This window comes from Capricornis sumatraensis, chromosome 13 (genome assembly GCF_032405125.1).
Source record: "Capricornis sumatraensis isolate serow.1 chromosome 13, serow.2, whole genome shotgun sequence".
NCBI classification, from domain to species: Eukaryota; Metazoa; Chordata; class Mammalia; order Artiodactyla; family Bovidae; genus Capricornis; species Capricornis sumatraensis.
This window is the reverse complement of record NC_091081.1, coordinates 89,668,281-89,687,407: the sequence shown is the minus strand read 5'-3', so window position 1 is coordinate 89,687,407 and position 19,127 is coordinate 89,668,281. Positions and strand designations below refer to the sequence as shown.

The following is a 19,127-nucleotide window of genomic DNA, read 5'->3' as shown; positions in this document are numbered from 1 at the left end:
CTGTGCTGCACAACCAACCGCGCCTCTTTGAAGTGACTTTATATATTTGCTACCCCCAGTAGCTGAAGCACCAAATAAACTTGATCTTGAAATTCACAGGTATCTTCACATTCTCTTTATTTTAATCCTTTTGATTTGAATTAAACTTGATCTTAAGAGATAAGCCCTGTTTTCACCTTCATTGCTGTTGTTCAGTCGCTAAGTCACGTCCAGTTCTTTGCGATCCCACGGACGGCAGCATGCCAGGCTTTCCTGTCCTTCACTGTCTCCCAGATCCATGTCCATGGAGTCAATGATGGTATCTAATCATCTCATCCTCTGCTGCCCCCTTCTCCTATTGCCTTCAATCTTTCCCAGCATCAGGGTCTTTTCCAGCAAGTCAGCTCCTCTCATCAGGTAGCCAAAGTACTGGGGCTTCAGAAACAGTTCTTTCAATGAATATTCGGGGTTGATTTCCTTTAGGAAATCCTTGCTGTCCAAGGGACTGTCAAGAGTCTTCTCCAGCACCACAGTTTGAAAGCACCAATTCTTCAGCGCTCAGCCTTCTTTATGGTCCAAATCTCACATCCATACATGACTACTGGAAAAACCATAGCTTTGACTAGATGAGCCTTTGTCGACAAAGTGGTGTCTGCTTTTTAATACGCCGTGGAGGTTTGTCACAGCTTTCCTGCCAAGGAGCAGGTGTCTTTCAGCTTCACGGCTGCAGTCACAGCAGTAGTTTTTAACCTTCTTCTCCCTTATCGCATTTTTTGTCATAAATTTATGGCATGAAATTTCTTCCGTGAGGTGTGAGAATTCCAACCAAGGGAGTAATCCAGAAAAATTAGGCTGGATCCAGACACAAGTGAGCTAAAAATGACGTTACCGAAAGGCCATCTGTGTTTAATGCCAACTTAACCTCCTGCCCAAAAGTGATGCAAGGTGGGGACTCCACAGAGTTCCAAGCGCGAGGTTTGGGAGAGTCCACCCTGACAGACGGACCTAGACAGACAGACGGATGGATGGGCCTCTGGCCTCAGCGTAATCAATCCCTCTCAGACGCCCACGGAGACCATGGCCGACACAGAGGTTTAATATGGCAGCTTCTTCCGAGTCCTCCAGCTGAGGGTCTGATGGGAGTTATCACCAAGAGAATATCTGATAGGGCTGTCTAAAGGAGCAGGGCACCAAAGGGGAACATAAGCCTCAAGCCTCTCGCCGCAGCACCTGTCCTCACGCGCTAAGCCAGCACAGGCCACTGTTTCCAGAAACTTCTCTGCAGGGAAGATCCCTCGACCCTTGAGCCTATTCTTGGGTCACTTCTCATTTCTCAGCACAGATACCTGAGGCGTGTAACGGCCATCAGGGCATAAAGTTACATCCAAGTTTCTCGCAGAATGATGTGTTTAGGGCACACTAATCGAACGCGGGAGGAAGGTAGGTGCTGGGCTGCCCGATGCCCGTGGGCAGAGGGTCCCACGAGGTGCCAACAGGAGGGCACCCAGGTGCAGGGAACAGGCAGCTCCGTCTCCGTCACGGGGAGAAGTGCCTCTGACCTGTGCCCTAGGCAGGGCGGCACTGTGCGAGGAACAGCAGCCAAGCGCGGGCCCGAGGCCCCCGCTTCCCTTCGTGTGAGCGGTCGTCGCGCTAACAGCTAGACACTGCGGGACACGGTCTCAAGGGCGTTTTAGCCTGTGTGGTCTTTTCTCCTAGATAATAAGAAAAGGAAAGTTAAATCTCTTTCTGAAAATGACTCTATTTGTGTTTGAAACATGTTTTGCTGAGTCAAACCTTTCATTAACATGGGAAACCTTTCAATGTTTTGCTCTAAGCACGCTTGTTAGCTCCAAATCCGCCTCTTAAATCAGGAAAACTGAAAATTACAAGTGTAAAATCAGTACCAAAAAAGAAGAAAAAAAAAAAATCCCTGAAACAGCACAGGTGCTATTATACACGCCCCACGTGCTATAGAAGGTAAAACGAAAAAGGCTTGAAAGAACCACTTTAAAAAACGGGAGCGAGAAAGGATGATGTTAGGAGACTCTGGAAACATTCTGTGAAACTTGGATGAATGTGTGTTGCGATGTGTGATGTCATAAAACATTCTAAGCAAAAAGAACATTCAACAAGAATATGATGATTCAAAAACGACTCTTACCGTTACGCGCCTGGACAAAGATTCACGAGCAGAAACCCTTTGACTTTCTACATAGGAAAACTTGACCAGGTGACGATAAAGCACATTTATCTTACATTTATAAGCACATTTACCGTACATTTCAGGGCTTGGCTCTCGAACAGTGATGGAAGGAAACGTACCTTTGCAGTTGCCTCGATAAGCAATTTCTAGCTGGGGGTCTTTGCACTTGGCGCGTTGAAACTCGCAGCGAGATAGGAAGGTCCTCCCGTCGGAGGCGCACAGTGGCTTCTGGGCAGAGCCCCCACAGTCCAAGCTGCAGTCTTTGTCCTTGTCTTGGTCAACTCTCAAAAACTTGGAGGAGAAAAGAAAAAAGAATCCAGACATCTTAAGGAGTGTTCTGGGGAATGCAGGAGGCTGTCTAGGCCACTTAGCGTTGAGGGAGCGTCTCAGAAACACGGTGGGAAGCCCGGAAGCCTCTGACCTCTGGGGTCTCAGTCCTCCGGGGTCATTCCCTGCTCTGCTCAGCATCGGGTGCCTGAACCTCTAAATGCTCCACCACTGGCCTGGGCACCTTCCAGGTCTGCCCTGGGACACACGTGCTCTGCTTACCTCTGAGAGTCTGAATAGCACTGCTTTTCTTTGAGTCTGAATTCGGTGCCCGGTTGACCCCTCTATTCACTATGTTTTGCCATCAGCTTGGAAGCCACGTGTATCCGGAGCCCCGTCTTTCTGGAACTGGGGGCCAGGCCCTCCCTGCTGGACAGCACCGCACAATCTCATCCACACCCCAGGTACCCCTTCGGGTGGAAGGTCAGTTTCTGAGTAAGTGCTCTGGTTCCAGAGGGAGTTCTTTCCACGAGGTCCGAGGGGCCCTCCGGAGGACCCAGGGCTGCAGGGGTGCTTCAGGCACACAGCCCCTGCCCTGGGGGCCCCTCCTGGATCCCTATCCTTGCCTCAGCTCCTCTGATGACCTGGACACACAGCTTCAGAGCTCAGGGGCCTCCCAGCGGGGCTCAGATCTGGCCGCCAGCCCCCACCAGTGGGTGGTGTCCCCTGCCCCCCTCAGCTTCCCAACCCCCCACGTGCCCCACCCCAGTCCCGTCTAGTCCTGCTCACCCGAGACACAACGACCAACCCCAAGGTGACCCCAGCGCTGCTTTGCGTTGGAGGACGTGTCACTGGAGCATGGCCTGCCCCACACAGGCCTTTGCTCTGATTAACGGAACACCACTGAGTCATTAACGGAAAGAAGGGCGGCGCTGAGGTGTGGTCACTACTCCACACCGCACGGTGTGTGCTGTGGCCACTTGGACGGCTTATCCAGCGTGTGTGCCCCGTGACACTTAGCTCTGCTCACAGCGGCCCTGCCCTGTTCACGCAGGAGCCAGAGGAAGACAGGCAGCGGACTGCAGCGGGAGCCCAGGGGCCTCGGCGGCCTGTTCTCTCAACAGGAAGAAAAAGAAAGAAAAGTCTCACACTCAGGGCGCCTCGTTTCTCGAGAAGATGGACACCCACACTTGCCCCTTTCATCTCCAAGCATCCTGCTTGGCGACACGTGAAGACCAACCAACGCCGAAGCTGAGGTGAAGCCATGGGGAGGGAAGGGCCCTGGGTTTGGGGGTCAGCTGCCCAGGGAGCCACATCCCTCCTGGGGTGCAGCTGGGGTCCTGGGGAAGACGGGCAGCAAAGGCACTGTGGCCAGGAGCCTGTGGGCGACCACGTCTCCACCTGAACCTCTGGGAGCTGATTAAGGGCCATTTCCTAGGTTTCTGGGCGAAGGCTCCAGCCACCAGGCCATGCTCAGTGCGGAACGTCACGTCTGCATCCAGCGGGGCTCCGGGACGCAGGGGGCAGACTTTCCATGCTCTAATTTTTCCTGTGAATAAGTTCACTCGCTGAAATGATCTGTGCTTATTTTAACCAAAGGGCAAGTGAAAAGAGATCATTGCCTTTCCAAGGTTTTGCAAAAAAATAAAAATTTATTTCTCTTAAATAGAGTAAGCACAGAAGCTTTCTGTGTGGATCAGAACAGACTGTGGGAAATCCTGACGGAGACGGGATCCCAGACCACCTGGCCTGCCTCCTGAGAAACCTGTATGCAGGCCAGGAGGCCACAGTTAGACCTGGACATGGACCAACAGACTGGTTCCAAATAGGAAAAGGAGTGCGTCAAGGCTGTATATTGTCACCCTGCTTATCTAACTTCTATGCAGAGTCCATCATGAGAAACGCCGGGCTGGATGAAGCACAAGCTGGAATCAAGATTGCCAGGAGATATATGAATAACCTCAGATACACAGATGACACCACCCCCACCCTTATGGCAGAAAGTGAAGAGGAACTCTTGATGAAAGTGCAAGAGGAAAGTGAAAAAGTTGCCTTAAAACTCAAGATTCAAAAAATGAAGATCATGGCATCCGGTCCCCTCACTTCATAGCAAATAGGTGGGGATACAATGGAACCACAACAGACTTTATTTTCTTGGCTCCAAAATCACTGTGAACAGTGACTGCAGCCATGAAATCAAAAGACGCTTGCTCCTTGGAAGAAAGCTGTGACCAATAGACAGCATATTAAAAAGCAGAGACATCGCCTTAATGATCAAGGTCCGTCTGGTCAAAGCTCTGGTTTCCCAGTGGTCATGGATGGATGTGAGAAGGCTCAGTGCTCTCAGTGCTAAAGAGTTGATGCTCTCAAACTATGATGTTGGAGAAGCCTCTTGAGAGTCCCTTGGACTGCAAGGAGATCCAAACAGTCCATCCTAAAGGAAATCAGTCTCGAATACTCATCGGAAGGACTGATGCTGAAGCTGAAACTCCAATACTTTGGCCACCTGATGTGAAGAGCCTACTCATTGGGAAAGACCCTGATGCTGGGAAAGATTGAGGGCAGGAGGAGAAAGGGGCAACAGAGGATGAGATGGCTGGATGGCATCACCAACCCAATGGACGTGAACTTGGGCAAACTGTGAGAGACGGGGGACCTGGTGTGCTGCAGTCCATGGCGCCAAAGACAGTCGGACACGACTGAGCTGCTGAACCAAAAAAAGCACAGAAGCAGGCTGACTGAATTCTGTCACTGCGGAATTTCAACTTCTTTTTCTTTTCGCTCTCCCTGAGACTGATTTGTGTGAGCTAACGTTCCCTCCCTGGCGGCAGCAGCTCCCAGGAGACAGGATCTCCACACGAGGGGTCCCGTCCGCATGAAATGCTGCTTGCCTTTCAAAGCTGCCTCGTTCCGCTCCTCACAGGCATCTAGTTTTCACAGGCTTGTTCCTGTGACTCACAGCTGGCTGGGACCAGCGCAGTTTTGTGCAAGAACAAGAGAGACAGAGAGAGGGGCCACAGAGGAGCAGAGCTGACTGAAACATCCTGGGCCCTCCCAGGCCCGGCCCACACAGGAGCCCGCCCAGAAGGCGCACCCTTCAATTCCAGATGCAGACAGTCAATAACCTGAATCCTGCTAATTTTTACGTATAAGAGGTGCTCTATTTGTATTTCCTGAAACCCTAAGACGAGGAAATGCAGATGACTTAGGGAAGACACTGTAATTACCATTCTCTCTAAATGGAGGGCGACAGCCTCTCTCTTCTCAGTTTTGAAAAAGTCGAGCATTCAGGCGTTTGGGATTTGACCGTAATTCTTGGTAATTTAATGGTGTGGAACAAACAATGGACCCGTTCTTTCTCAGAAATGAGAGAACTCATACTTTCTCCCCATTTCTCCCCCTCCCCACTTTTACCAGCAATTAAATTCCAGGGGAGTGAGTGCACAGAGGAAAGTGAGCTTCTCAAGGAGCTGGATTCTTTACCAAACAAAGCTGAGGGAGGAAAATAAACTATACCAATATTCCTCTTCTAAAGAATTTAGTGTTCACTAATGAACGTGGTTGAGGGTCTTCACACTAGTTCCGCTCAGAGCCCCTTTGTCCAGCTTCCAGGGACTCTGTTGCACTTTGAGCACCACTATGACAGCAACAACCTCAGGGTCCCAGGCCCGCCTCGCTTCCGTTCAGGATGCAGGGAAGTCGGCACATGGGGGTGGGGGGAGGCGCTAAGGGGCTGCACGTGCAAATCTGCCTGCAGGTCACATGGCTGCAGCACTAGCAAAAGCAGGTCAAGTGTACACAGATTAAAGCCATGGTCCGTGTTCTGCTTAATAAACGCATGGGTTTAAACCAGAGGAAAAGTGGGAACAAGTGCAGTCATTTAAGAAACAGATTAAACTCTTGATACGGACAAATTTTTCCCCTGCAATGTTGATACGTTGATGGAAGATGCCATTTTTACAAGATAACACATGGCATGGGTTAAATTAAGAAAAACATCTCTGAATTACATAATCATGCAGCTGGAAGATTCCCCAAAGCAAGAACTTTCTAAATAATGAGCCACCGGAAAGCGAACATAGCTTCCAAGTAAGTGTGCTTGCTCGATGCCAGGACGAGGCCCACACACCCGGGAGGGGAGACAGGTCAGAACCCGTGGTGCGTCTGGGGAGCAGGTGGAGCTGGGGGGCTCGAGAGAGGAAGTGACCTTGAACCACCAAGGAAGGAGGCGGGGAGGACTGGAAACACACACCCTGCTTTAAAGAGCAGCTTCACTTTAGACCCTGAGCTGTCAGATCTCAGGAACGTGCCCCCTACTTTCTAGCGGAATAGAGAACCAAACCCGTGACTCAAAGCTGGACAAGCGTTTTCCAGCCCTGAGCCGGCAGCTGAGACGCTCCAGGGAAACACAGCTGCTGCGGGGTGTTCTCTGCCCAGAGACAGCCACCCCTCACTCACTCATTCTCTCTCTCACTCACTCATTCACTCATTCCTCATCCATTTGCTGGAACGAACATGCACCAATCCATGCGTGCTTAAAAAACACTCTGAGTGAAGTTGCTCAGTCGTGTCCGACTCTTTGCGACCCCGTGGACTGCAGCCCACCAGGCTCCTCTGTCCATGGGATTCTCCAGGCAAGAATACTGGAGTGGGGTGCCATTTCCTTCTCCACGGGATCTTCCTGACCCAGGGATCGAACCCAGGTCTCCCGCATTGCAGGCAGACGCTTTAACCTCTGAGCCCCCAGGGAACCCCTTCCCTGGTGGCTCAGCTGGTAAAAAACACTCTGCTTCAGTATTTTAATAGTCTTTGCCTCTGTTTCCCACTCTTCAGGGAGAAAGCCTCGCATTTCTAAGGTAGGAAAGAGTCAGGTCCATCTTGAATTGGACTTGCTCAGTGACTGCTGGGGGACTGCCCTCTGTCAGGCATTTTCCTGGACTCTGTGAGGGTTCAGAGGAGGGCCCGTCCTCGCGGAGACTAAGGCCCAGAGGGGAGCAAACAGCCAGCTCGGCCAGTGAGCACCGTCCTGTCGTGTGGGCTGACACAGGCCCGGCAGGCATTGCGAGGAGAGCGTGAGCGTCTGAGAGCCGTGGGATGGTCTTCTGACTCCTGTGTGGGGATCTGAAGACTCACCCAAGAGAGCCTCTGAGAAGACGGGAAAGGAAGATAGTGGTATGGAGTCCAGGGGAGCAAACCAAGAGCCGTGATGTCAGGAGGTCTGCCGGGGGTCGTGCTGAGACTGGCCTGCAGACCAACAGGCCGGGAGGGATGGGGGCCCCTTTCCTGCGACCACAACACTCCCAAGCCTGCATTCTCCTCGCTGCACACAGATGACCCAGCGGACAGTCTGACAAAATGACTCCCACACTATGACAGCCCTCCAGGCCTTGGTCATTAACTGGCAATTAGCAAGGATGCCGTGAACCCATGAAAAGTGGATTCTGCGATGGCCAGACGCTACTCAGGACCTTCAGCACACCATCAGAACCACCAGCACGGCAGCGGGGGGTCACGTGCTTATCTGCGAAGTGGGGGTAATAGCACTTGCTCTGCTGACCTTTGTGGTAGCCGTGCAAATAGCTGAGACAGCGAGACTCGCGCTGCGCCTGAGGAGGACGAAGTGAGCCGCAGGGTGAGGAGGGCGTCTGTGTCTCCACGTGTGCACGGCCCTGCCGGCCGAGGCTGGTGGATCTCCAGGACGCACTGGCCAGCACAGAGCCAGTGGGATGGGCTTTTACTAGATCCCCCCCTTCTCTGATTTGAGAAACAAGCCGGCAGCATGGGTGAAAACAACAGCCTGTGGGTCTTGCACAGCGGGATCTGCTGAATATGTCTGAGACGCTGAGGGAAACAGTATCGAGAACAGGGGTCACCAGCATCACTTGGGGTCTCCTGATGGCTTTTCATTGTATTCATGGGGCAGCTGCAGGAATTTAAAAACCAAGGGCAAACGATTGTGAGGACTTCTTTTTTTTTTCTTTTCAGTTTTTATGACTAGATTTATGTTGTAAACCCAACAAAGAGAGAGAAAGTGGTCAACATTTGTGCTGATAAACGCCAGTGTGGGTGGGTGGGGGGTGGGTGGTCGGCACTGTAGGGCAGAGTGAGCAGAGGAAGCGTATTGACTTTGGAGACAGGCAGCTGCTGTGTGACCCGGGACAGCCGTCCTCTTAGCCAAATGATGCTGGCTTCTTCATTGTGAAATGAAGATGATGGCAACGCTAAGGCTTATTCCATCACCATTACTGTGGAAAGAAGACGAAGGACATGGATGAGGACGTGCTTGGAAAAGACACGAAGGTGCGACCTGCAGGAAGCCCTCCCGGGCAGATGCTCAACCCCAGGCACCTTTGCTCTGGGCCACGCTCCCATCATAATAGCTTCAAATCTACTGGGTGAACACTAGGAGAACCTCCCGTTCAGTCATTTCAGCAAGAAAATTAGGAGCATGAAGGCGAGAGGGAAGTAGCCTGGGTGTCGAGAGGAGGGGCGAGTCTTGCAGGAAGATGCAGGCAGCGAGGGCAGGTGGGCTCCACACGCAGGGTCCATGGGGAGGGGGCGCTCGTGCCTGGAGAGGGGACCCAGCAGAGGAGCTGCAGGAACCCTGCCCGGAGACAGACACAGGAGCGCCGCCCACCGCGAGTGCACACTGACACAGGCCCAGGGGGCTGAGCACACCAGCGCTGCGGTCCCTGGAGCCTGGCTGAGAAACGGGAGCTCCAGGCGCCCTGGATGGAGCAGGCGTGGCAGGGGCTGGCCCACCGAGGCGGAGATAGGAGGCGGGCAGGCCGGTGCCGCCGCCTGCTTCACTCCCAGCACTGCGGTCCCGCTCTGTCTGAGTGGACACAGACTGCTCGAGTTTTTACAGAGGCCTTGCGGGCTTCCAGTCCCCGGGCCCAGCCCCTCTCTGATCCTCTGAGCTCCAGGCACCCTCCACATGGTGAGCACGGGTTCCTGACCCCACAGCTAGGGGCTGGCGGAAGTTCCGCTCCACGCCCTGCGCTGCTAATCTCTTCTTTCCTCAAAGCCTGTCCTTTCTATCTACTTTCCTTCCCTGCCTCCACAGTAATATTTATTTCAATGATGAAAACAGATATCTTTGCTTCTTGTTAGTACCTCTTGCAGATAAGAAACTCCTGGGTTTTGATTGTTCCAGATTTGTGTTTATGTGAGAATCACTAGGAACTTTGTTACTCTCAGAAAGAAAGAAAGTGAAGTCACTCAGTCATGCCCGACTCTTTGCGACCCCGTGGACTATAGCCCACCAGGCTCCTCTCTCCAGGCAAGAATGCTGGAGTAGGTTGCCATGTCCTTCTCCAGGAGGTCTTCCCAACCCAGGGATTGAACCCAGGTCTCCTGCATTGCAGGCAGACGCTTTAACCTCTGAGCCACCGGGGAAGTCCTGGCGTTACTCTCAAACATCTACCTGCATTTTATTAAGCAGAGTTTGAGAGTCTCAAAATAAAATACAGGTAGATGGTGTCACCTGAGCGCAAGGATGATCTCTGATTCTCACTTGAAGGCTCCTGACTTGACAGTCAACCCCGCTCTCGAGGTTCAGAGACGATTTGTTTGCACAAAGGCCTTAAAACCTCCACTCGTACAAGCCAGGCCTGTGTCCCCAGGGTGTCACCGCATGTGGTGACGTGGAGATGAGTACAGGGGTCTCACCGGGCCGCAGGCCAGCACTCTCTTCATGAGCTCAGTTACAGTGAAGTGCCAGGTCTCAGCAGCATCCCGATAAGAACCAAGGCGTGGACCACACGGGTGCTTCACAGCTACCTGGCTTCTCTGGATGCAGCTCTGTGAAACAGAGCTGGGAATTTGGGAAGTGGGAGGACGTTACAGTGGACGCTCGACCAACTGCTTACGCCTGGGGCCTCTCGGGTAGAGATGAATGTGTTCGTCCTGAGGCCCGAGCCCAGCACCGCGTCTGGTCTGCAGCTGGTGCTCAATAAACGCTCACCGTCTGGGAAGCTGCAGTAACACGACCAGCGGAACTCACTGGGGAGTGACCAGGGCCTGCAGCAGGGTCAGACGGTGTCCGAGCAGCCAGACGTAGGGGCACGGGGCGCGTAGACACTTAGGCGTTAGGAAGACGCCTGAACCCGGGCGCGCTCGCCGTGAGTGTGTTGCAGCTGACACACTTGCTCGACGGCCTGACACGCCCATCTCTCCTCACCTCCCCGGTGTGGGACGCCTCCTTCCCATGTGCTCAAGATGCCTCCAGATTAAAGCACACGAAAGGTCATACACACACCCCGCCTGTGTCTAAGAGCAAAAGGGTAAATTAGCCTACAAAATAAGTATTACGCTCAAGTCTGACTCCATTTTCCAAACCCTCTGCCCTGCACACCAGGGTCAGTTCTGTGTCTGTCACTTCCCCATCCACTGGGCTGCTGGTCAACCCTGGGGAATCCCCGGTGTCCACCCCAGGGACCATCTGGGTACATCTGTGCACGCAGACAGGGCATGGGGACAAAGGCCCAGGAGCCCAGACTGCGCTCTGTGCACCAGCCCCTCTGAGAGGGGCTGACAGACCGCCTGGCCGGCACAAGGCCAGAGGCCAGGCAGAGATGGAGAAGGTGGCCACAGAAGTGCCGTGCCCTGCACTCTGTCATGACGGGGAGCTCACAAACGCCCCGACAGCCTCACTCGCTCCGGGGCTGCCAAGCAGATGGCAGACGGCACCTCCGTCCACCCTCTGGCCCCCAGGAGACCAGCACACTTGCTGACGAAGTGACATTTCCAGAGGCCTTCAGCCAAGGCTTCTTTTTTAAGGTTCCTGCTCATTTTAAAGCATTTAGAGCAAATTACACAAAAGTACATGGTAAGGCTATTAAAGAGACCTGCACAGCAGGGGAAACACATCCCCCGAGCAGAGACACCGGAGAGCTTGCTCCCGAGCCAAACCTCAGGAGGCCGTGCGCCACACGGCAGGACGGTCCGCACGGACGGCGGGGCGGGCGGGGTGAAGCAGGGAGCAGAGGGGCAGCCGGTGAGAGTGGCGTGGCACACAGGCTCGTTTGCCAGAGAAGCTGCGGGGAGACTGGTCCCGGGCGGGGAAGCGGGCTCGCCCCAGGTCTCAGGTGCGCTCACGCGGTCCCGACTTCTTCGGGTGAGAATGAGAACATCACATCCGCTCAGGGGCCTGGGACTCCCAGGGGAGACCAGACAGAACCCGGTTCATGTTGGCATCCCAGCCCAGCAAGACCTTCCCAGTGCCCGAAACATCTGCACCCTCATCACACCCCCACCTCATCCCTCCTCCTGTGAGCCCGGTCTGGCCCTTCCTGGGGCAAAGCGGGTGCCTGGGAGACGTGTTGAAAGCAAGGGTGTTTTGCTGCAGGCTAGGGGAGAAGCCAGTGGTCACAGGTCTAGGTCCTGCCGGATCCACATAGGTCCAAGCGCAAAGCAGCTCCCTCACAAGGATTTGCTGCGTGAAGGGAAGGGAGTGACCCCTGAGAGCCCACGTGTCCAGACCCGATATCCTCACCACTGGGGCACAGGCGCGCTCCACGCTGGGCCAGGCAGGGAGGCTTCCTGGGGGAAGGAGGAGCCGAGAAGAAACCTCCCCCACCTTCCAGGCTCACCTCTGCACACCTACACAACCACCACCACAGGAGAAAGACCCTGCGGAAGGAAGTCTGAAGCCCTTTCTCTGTGGAAAGGAGCCAAGCGCCTTTGTCTACATGACCTGGGGGCCAGGGCAGAGGCTGCCCCCCTGGATAGGATGCTATCAGGGTCTGGAGGCTGGGCAGGCAGAGTTCAGGGGTCACCGATGAAGAGACCAAGGCTCCCAGGAGAGGCCACCTGCTCAGCCAAGATGCGGTGAGAGCCAACCCAAGACTTTGGGCCTGGGGGTCTGCTCTTCACTACAATCCTACGGGCTGGAAACCCGCCTGGGGGCCACAGCTGCACCTTCCTGCCCCGGGGCACCCACCCAAAGGCTTCACTCTTCACCCACGCGCAGGGCCTGATCTCGACAAGCAGCCTTGGAAAGATGCGCAGAAGAGGGGCCGGGGGCACAGGAGCCCCCCTCTTATGCTCTCTCATCTTCCCCAGGTTTCCCCCAGGCCTGCAGGTGACTCACGGACACCTCACATCAGCATCCACACAAATGGAAAGCGGCCCACGCCCCCATCACCTCGGCTTTTCGTTAAGCAGATTCTTCACGTTTAAGAGTTCGTGTTTACATTAGGAGATAGCCAGGCCCGGAACCTTGGAGGAGAATTCTCCGAAACGGACCCTCTTCGTCTCCTGGTGCTGGCACCTCGCTGCTCAGCGTTATCATCGTCCTCCAGCAGGAGCACTATCTCCGCGACGGGCAGGAACGGGCCGCTGGGCTGCCTCACCTCCTCCCAGGGGCCAAGGCGGGGAGACAGCTCTGCGCCCTCATCACCCAGACACAAGGTGCTTCACCCCAGGACTGGGGGGGTCAGGTAGCTCATGAAACCACCAGCCACACGCAGCTACTTGCACTGAGTTCAAGTGAAATGGAAGAGAAAACGCAGCTGCTTGGCGGCACTGAGCTCCCAGCCCCCCAGGCTTGGAGCCGGGCCCTGGGCAGCGAGAGGACACGCTTCTGTCATCACCGGCGGCTTAGACGCTGCTCTGGAAGCAACGATGAAGGGTAATTAATCTCCTGAACCAGCTCCCTAAACCCCAATTTCTAAATGACCAGTTGTAGAGACATCAATATCCATTCCAGGCTGCATTACTAATGAAACAAATATGAAACGCTGAGAAATGAATCATCTTTTGAAAAGGTTATCCTGAAACTCACACCTGTAATCACAGAGGAAGGAGAAACACTTTAATGACAGGAGGGAGAGAAACTTGGGGGGAGAGAGATCCTGCTGAGGGAGAGGAGAGGCCCTGAGATGGAGGTAAAGAGCAGGGGGTCAACGTGGAAGTGAGGGGACAGGCCAGCTGGCGTGGGGCGTGGGCAGTGGGCTGAGCTCCCCTACCCTTGGGGCACACGTCATTGCCCAACAAACCCAAACCAGGGAAGGGGTGAAGGCGGGGAGAGGCGAGAGTGGAAGGGGAGGGGGAGCCTGGGCAGGGACGCAGGGGGAGGCAGGGGGCAGAGACCACATTCTGTCCCAGGCGACCTTGTGGCCTTTTCCAAACAGTGTCCCCAGCAGACACCTCACCCCGTGGCAGATGCCTGCTCTGCTTTCCACAAGGTGCGCAGAGCATCACACGCTTTGCAGAGGATTAAACGTCACCAGGAGACAGGATGACACATGGGGGCTTCAGAGGAGAGCTCAGAGTGCTGGGAGGGGCCCTGGCCGTGCGCTGGGCCTGCAGGATGAGGCCGCCAGTGGGCGCCGAACAGAGCAAAGGACGAACGAGAGGCGCGCTTGTGCTGGCTGCCTTCCCCGAGGCCATTACGGCGGAGGCTGTACCTTGGCCTCCCATCGGGGGAGGGATCGCAGAATGCAGCGGGCCAGGTAACAGGGGTGGGCCAGCACCGCTGTCCCGTCTCGGCAGCGACCTGACTTGGATTGTTCGGAAGAACAGAAACCCCTGCGTGAGGGGGTCTGCAGGATACACGCCAGCACCCCCATCCACACACAGGCCCCGCCCACACAAGGCCCCGCCTATCCACACACAGGCCCCGCCCACACATAGTTCAGTTCAGTTCAGTTCCGTTCAGTCGCTCAGTCATGTCTGACTCTTTGTGACCCCATGAATTGCAGCACGCCAGGCCTCCCCGTCCATCACCAACTTCCAGAGTTCACTCAGACTTATGTCCATCGAGTCCGTGATGCCATCCAGCCATCTCATCCTCTGTCGTCCCCTTCTCCTCCTGCCCCCAATCCCTCCCAGCATCAGAGTCTTTTCCAGTGAGTCAACTCTTCGCATGAGGTGGCCAAAGTATTGGAGTTTCAGCTTTAGCATCAGTCATTCCAAAGAACACCCAGGGCTGATCTCCTTCAGAATGGACTGGTTGGATCTCCTTGCAGTCCAAGGGACTCTCAAGAGTCTTCTCCGACACCACAGTTCAAAAGCATCAATTCTTCGGTGCTCAGCTCTCTTTATAGTCCAACTCTCACCTCCATACATGACCACTGGAGAAACCATAGCCTTGACTAGATGGACCTTTGTTGACAAAGTAATGTCTCTGCTTTTGAATATGCTATCTAGGTTGGTCATAACTTTTCTTCCAAGGAGTAAGTGTCTTTTAATTTCATGGCTGCAATCACCATCTGCAGTGATTTGGGAGCCCAAAAAAATAAAGTCTGACACTGTTTCCACTGTTTCCCCATCTATTTCCCATGAAGTGATGGGACCAGATGCCATGATCTTAGTTTTCTGAATGTTGAGCTTTAGGCCAACTTTTTCACTCTCCTCTTTCACTTTCATTAAGAGGCTTTTTAGTTCCTCTTCACTTTCTGCCATAAGGGTGGTGTCATCTGCATATCTGAGGTTATTGATATTTCTCCTGGAAATCTTGATTCCAGCTTGTGCTTCTTCCAGTCCAGCGTTTCTCATGATGTACCCTGCATATAAGTTAAATAAGCAGGGTGACAATATACAGCCTTGACGTACTCCTTTTCCTATTTGGAACCAGTCTGTTGTTCCATGTCCAGTTCTAACTGTTGCTTCCTGACCTGCATATAGGTTTCTCAAGAGGCAGGTCAGATGATCTGGTATTCCCATCACTCTCAGAATTTTCCACAGTTTATTGTGATCCACACAGTCCAAGGCTTTGGCATAGTCAATAAGGCAGAAATAGATGTTTTTCTGGAACTCTCTTGCTTTTTCAATGATCCAGCGGATGTTGGCAATTTGATCTCTGGTTCCTCTGCCTTTTCTAAAACCAGATTGAACATCTGGAAGTTCGCGGTTCACGTATTGCTGAAGCCTGGCTTGGAGAACACACAAGCCCCGCCCATCTACACAAGCCCCGCCCATCCACATGCAGGCCCTGCCCATCCACACACAGGCCCCACTCATCTACACATTGGCCCCGCCCACCCACACGGAGACCCGCCTCATCAGCAGTGGGCTTTGGGATCCTGGCACTGGCACCCCCATTCTGTCTGAGCTGACCCCTTTCCTCCAGGCCTGCAGGCTCAGACCCTCAGGGAAGGCAGAGATCCAGGCCCTGGTCTCCCCAGTCCCCGCCTCTCAGGCTGGCCCTGTTCTGGGGTGGCCGCCCCAGCTTGGGCCCCGCTGTCCCGGGGGAGTTATCACAGGACATCAGGGTCAAGAAAGTGCCCCTGTCCGTCCGCGTGTGTCTGCTCCATGTCCTAGAGGGCCCTGCCCCAGAAAGGCGGCTCAACTCGGAGCCCAACAAGTCGGAGGCACTGCTAATTACCAACGAACTTGCGAGGTTTTCCCGTCTTCTTGACAGGGCAGATGTGCGGAGGAGACGTCGTCAGCGTGTTCACTGACCCAGCAGAGTGCTTCAGGGAATATCCAGAGAGAAGCTGCCTAGGTGTTCAATTCAGGGGAAAGCGTAGAGGAAGAGAGCTACCCACTGTGTTTAGGTATTTGCCAAGTAAATTAGCATTTTGTATACCTAAATCTCTTAATTAGGACAAGCGACAGGACCAGTGCCTGCTCCCCAGTGTCCAGCTGTCTGGATCCAGACCCTGAGCTTGACCATTTCGTAAAGAATACATTCACTCAGAATGCTCAAGAGGAAAAGCTACTCTTCTCAACATCTGGTAAAACTATTGAGCAAAGCTGCCAAGATTTCGACCAGTACGTCTGGAATAATGTCAAACCAAGAAAACAATGAGGTTTACAATGGAAACAGAGACAAATCTTTAATTTAGGATTGTTCCAAAGGCATGAGGCGACTCTGTCCTCCTGATATTCGGAAGTTACCGGGTCCATGGCTGTTGACAGGCAAAATTCCAGAAAGTGGCTCCTGCGCAAAATCAAATTCCCCCGGGAGTCCGCGTCAGAAAACGCCACGGGGCAAAAACCAATGAAGACGGCAACAACACAAAGACAGTCTGAGACCAGAAGATGTGTTGCCTGTAGGAGCCAGCTGAAGTCGATTTTCTTAGCTGACACTTAGCTAGAAAAAGGAAACTAGGATTTATACATTGTTTGAAAAAAAGAAAGTACGTCCACATTGTCAGCTTGATCATCTAAAGCTGATTTTAACTAGCCAGGATTTAATATACTTAGAATTTTTATATTAATTTACCAAACTACCATCATTTTACATCACAGTACTATTGTAGGACCCCATCTTGCCACAATGGGGTCCATGCTGGGGACCCCTTGGCCTTTGTGCACAGAACGTCACTGTCACTTTCTGAATAGGAGTTTCCTTTGGTTCTGGAGAACAATCACTGACTTTAAAGTTTGCACGTGTGTGTGTGCGTGCGCGCGCGCAATCATATCCAGCTCTTTGTGCACTGTTTATCAAATATTTCCCTTCATCACTGTGCAAGGCTATATGACATCTTACACAAGGTAAGACTATAAATTGATGGGAGTTGCATTTTTTTTAACACATCTGTACCAATAAAGATGAAAGTTCAAGCCAGTTGTCTTTCAAAAAGGTCACTTCTGAGCACATATGAACATCCCACCTGTTTAGTCCTCATTTAAATTTGTGAATTCTTCCTTGAATGTCCCTTCACACCAAGTTAGAAAGGACTCAGGAAGATTTCATGCCAAAACACAGACAGTTTTCTCCTAAGTAATCTCACTGGATCCTGACAAGCCCTCGACAGGCTACTCAAGAAACCCTCCCTCGCTGCGCAGGTGGCCACACTGCTGCAGAGAAGCCTCCGGGGCGCGGTTTCCTGGCGGGCGGGGGCAGGGAGCAGGGGCGAGACTCCGAGGGCCGCTTGTGCTGCAAGTGTTGTCCTCTCGAAGCGCGGTCCCTCCCACGGCCACTGACCCCTCGGCCACAGTCACCTCGAAACCAGGAGAGAAGCTTGTTCAGACAAGCCAGTGCTGCAGCTTGGCGACACCAGGCCTCACTGTGGTCATACTCAGGAAACGCGAAAACTGGCTCCCAGGCTTGCGTTTCCACCACGCGGTTTCATCCCCAGCTGCGACGTGTCACAGACTTGAGCATCAGAAGAGGGAGACTGCCAGGTTTGGATTAATCATTTGATCAGCCTGTCATTGGAGAGCCTGACCATTGGGGCCACTGCGGGTGGTGGGGCTGTGGGGTCTCCCTTGACGTCTCCGATAGTTCCTGAGAGATATTTCTCTAAAAGAAAAGGTGAACTAATGGGGGAAATCGAAGTCTTGTGAGTTAAAAATAAACATCGTGTGTGTGGTATGTGTGTGTGGGTGTATGTGTGTGTGTGTGTGGTGTGGGGGTGTGTGTGTGTCTGGTATGTGTGTGTGGGTGTATGTGTGTGTGTGTGTGTGTGTGTGGTGTGGGGGTGTGTGTGTGTGTCTGGTATGTGTGTGTGGGTGTATGTGTGTGTGTGTGTGTGGTGGGGGGGGGTATGTGTGTGTGTGGTGTGTTGTGTGTGTGTGCGTGTTTACATCTTTAAGAAGATTGATTCTAAGCCAAGAGTATTCTCATGCAAATGTCAAATTGGACCTTTCCTTTTAAATACAATCGAGTTTTTCAGTTTAGACAGGGAAGGTTCCTTATCTTTGCCTGCACAAGAAATGTTCTCTTCGAATACAACTTTTCATGCACAAGGGAAAAAATAGGTAACATTATTTTATCTATATAAATTCACTGGTAGTTTCAGAAGCAAATTCAATATTAGAATCAATTAAAATTTAAAGAGACTGATTAATTAAGAGATTCAGTAAATTAGAAAACTGGCTTCTAAAGTGAGGAAATTAGGTTCATCAAAGAAAGAACGGAGGGAGAATATGTGAGTGGCCCTAAAATGGTGAAAACTTGTCTCAATTTCCTAACAAAATGAAATCACAATTAAGAAAACTCAAACAGCATTTCTGCATCTGTGTCTATCAGACTAGATTAAAACATTCCTGCAGGTCATATGTATAGATATTTTCACACAAGCATGGGATTAATGTTTTGGTTTAAGTCTTCCTTAAGCATTTTATTGTTATTAGTAATAATAATTTTAATCTTCAGGTATTCACCTGAAGGTCTGCCTGGCCCTGGTGGAAGTCATCCGTAAGCATTTTAGGATTAACTGACCTCGTTTTGAAAGACAGGCACTGTGGGCAATGTCATCACAAGACTCTAAACCAAAGGTGCCTCCACCTTCCAGAACCTTCTCTACCTCCCAGAACCTTTTCATTCCTGGTCTCAGAAACATCTTTTCCTAGTTACTGCCCTTTATTCTCATCTCACTCTTCAAACCTTTTGGAAACTAGCTTTTGCACTTTATCTAAGCATCCATAACTTCACACACACAAATTCACTTATGATTTTAATAAAATATAATTTTCTGTTCAGCATTGTCTGTGTCAGGCCTCTGGAATTCAGATTCATCCAGCTTCAACTGGACTCAGATCAAAACCCCTGCATTACTCAGATACATGATAGGAGAAATATTTGCAATGAATTGGGCTGACCCACTGTAAATTATACAAGATGATCTAGAAATATTTCCTGCTGTCAGGGGTGAAATGCCAAGAATGACACAGGGTCAGTCTTCATATGGGAAGGCACGCCCCCTGCTCTAAGTGGTCCGTGAACACACTCGAGCAGAGGCGGCAGGCTCCCTGCCACATGGCTCCAGTCCCAGATGCAGCG

At 52.4% G+C, this 19,127-nt stretch overlaps 1 protein-coding gene across 1 annotated transcript in view; it reads right to left on the bottom strand.

The window, feature by feature from the left end:
- SMOC2 (SPARC related modular calcium binding 2) overlaps positions 1–19,127 on the bottom strand; it is a 167,042-nt gene that overhangs the window by 109,697 nt on the left and 38,218 nt on the right. The window contains exon 2 of the mRNA XM_068984929.1: positions 2,302–2,473. Coding sequence (XP_068841030.1) covers positions 2,302–2,473 — 172 coding nt within the window. The remainder of the gene's footprint in view (positions 1–2,301; positions 2,474–19,127) is intronic.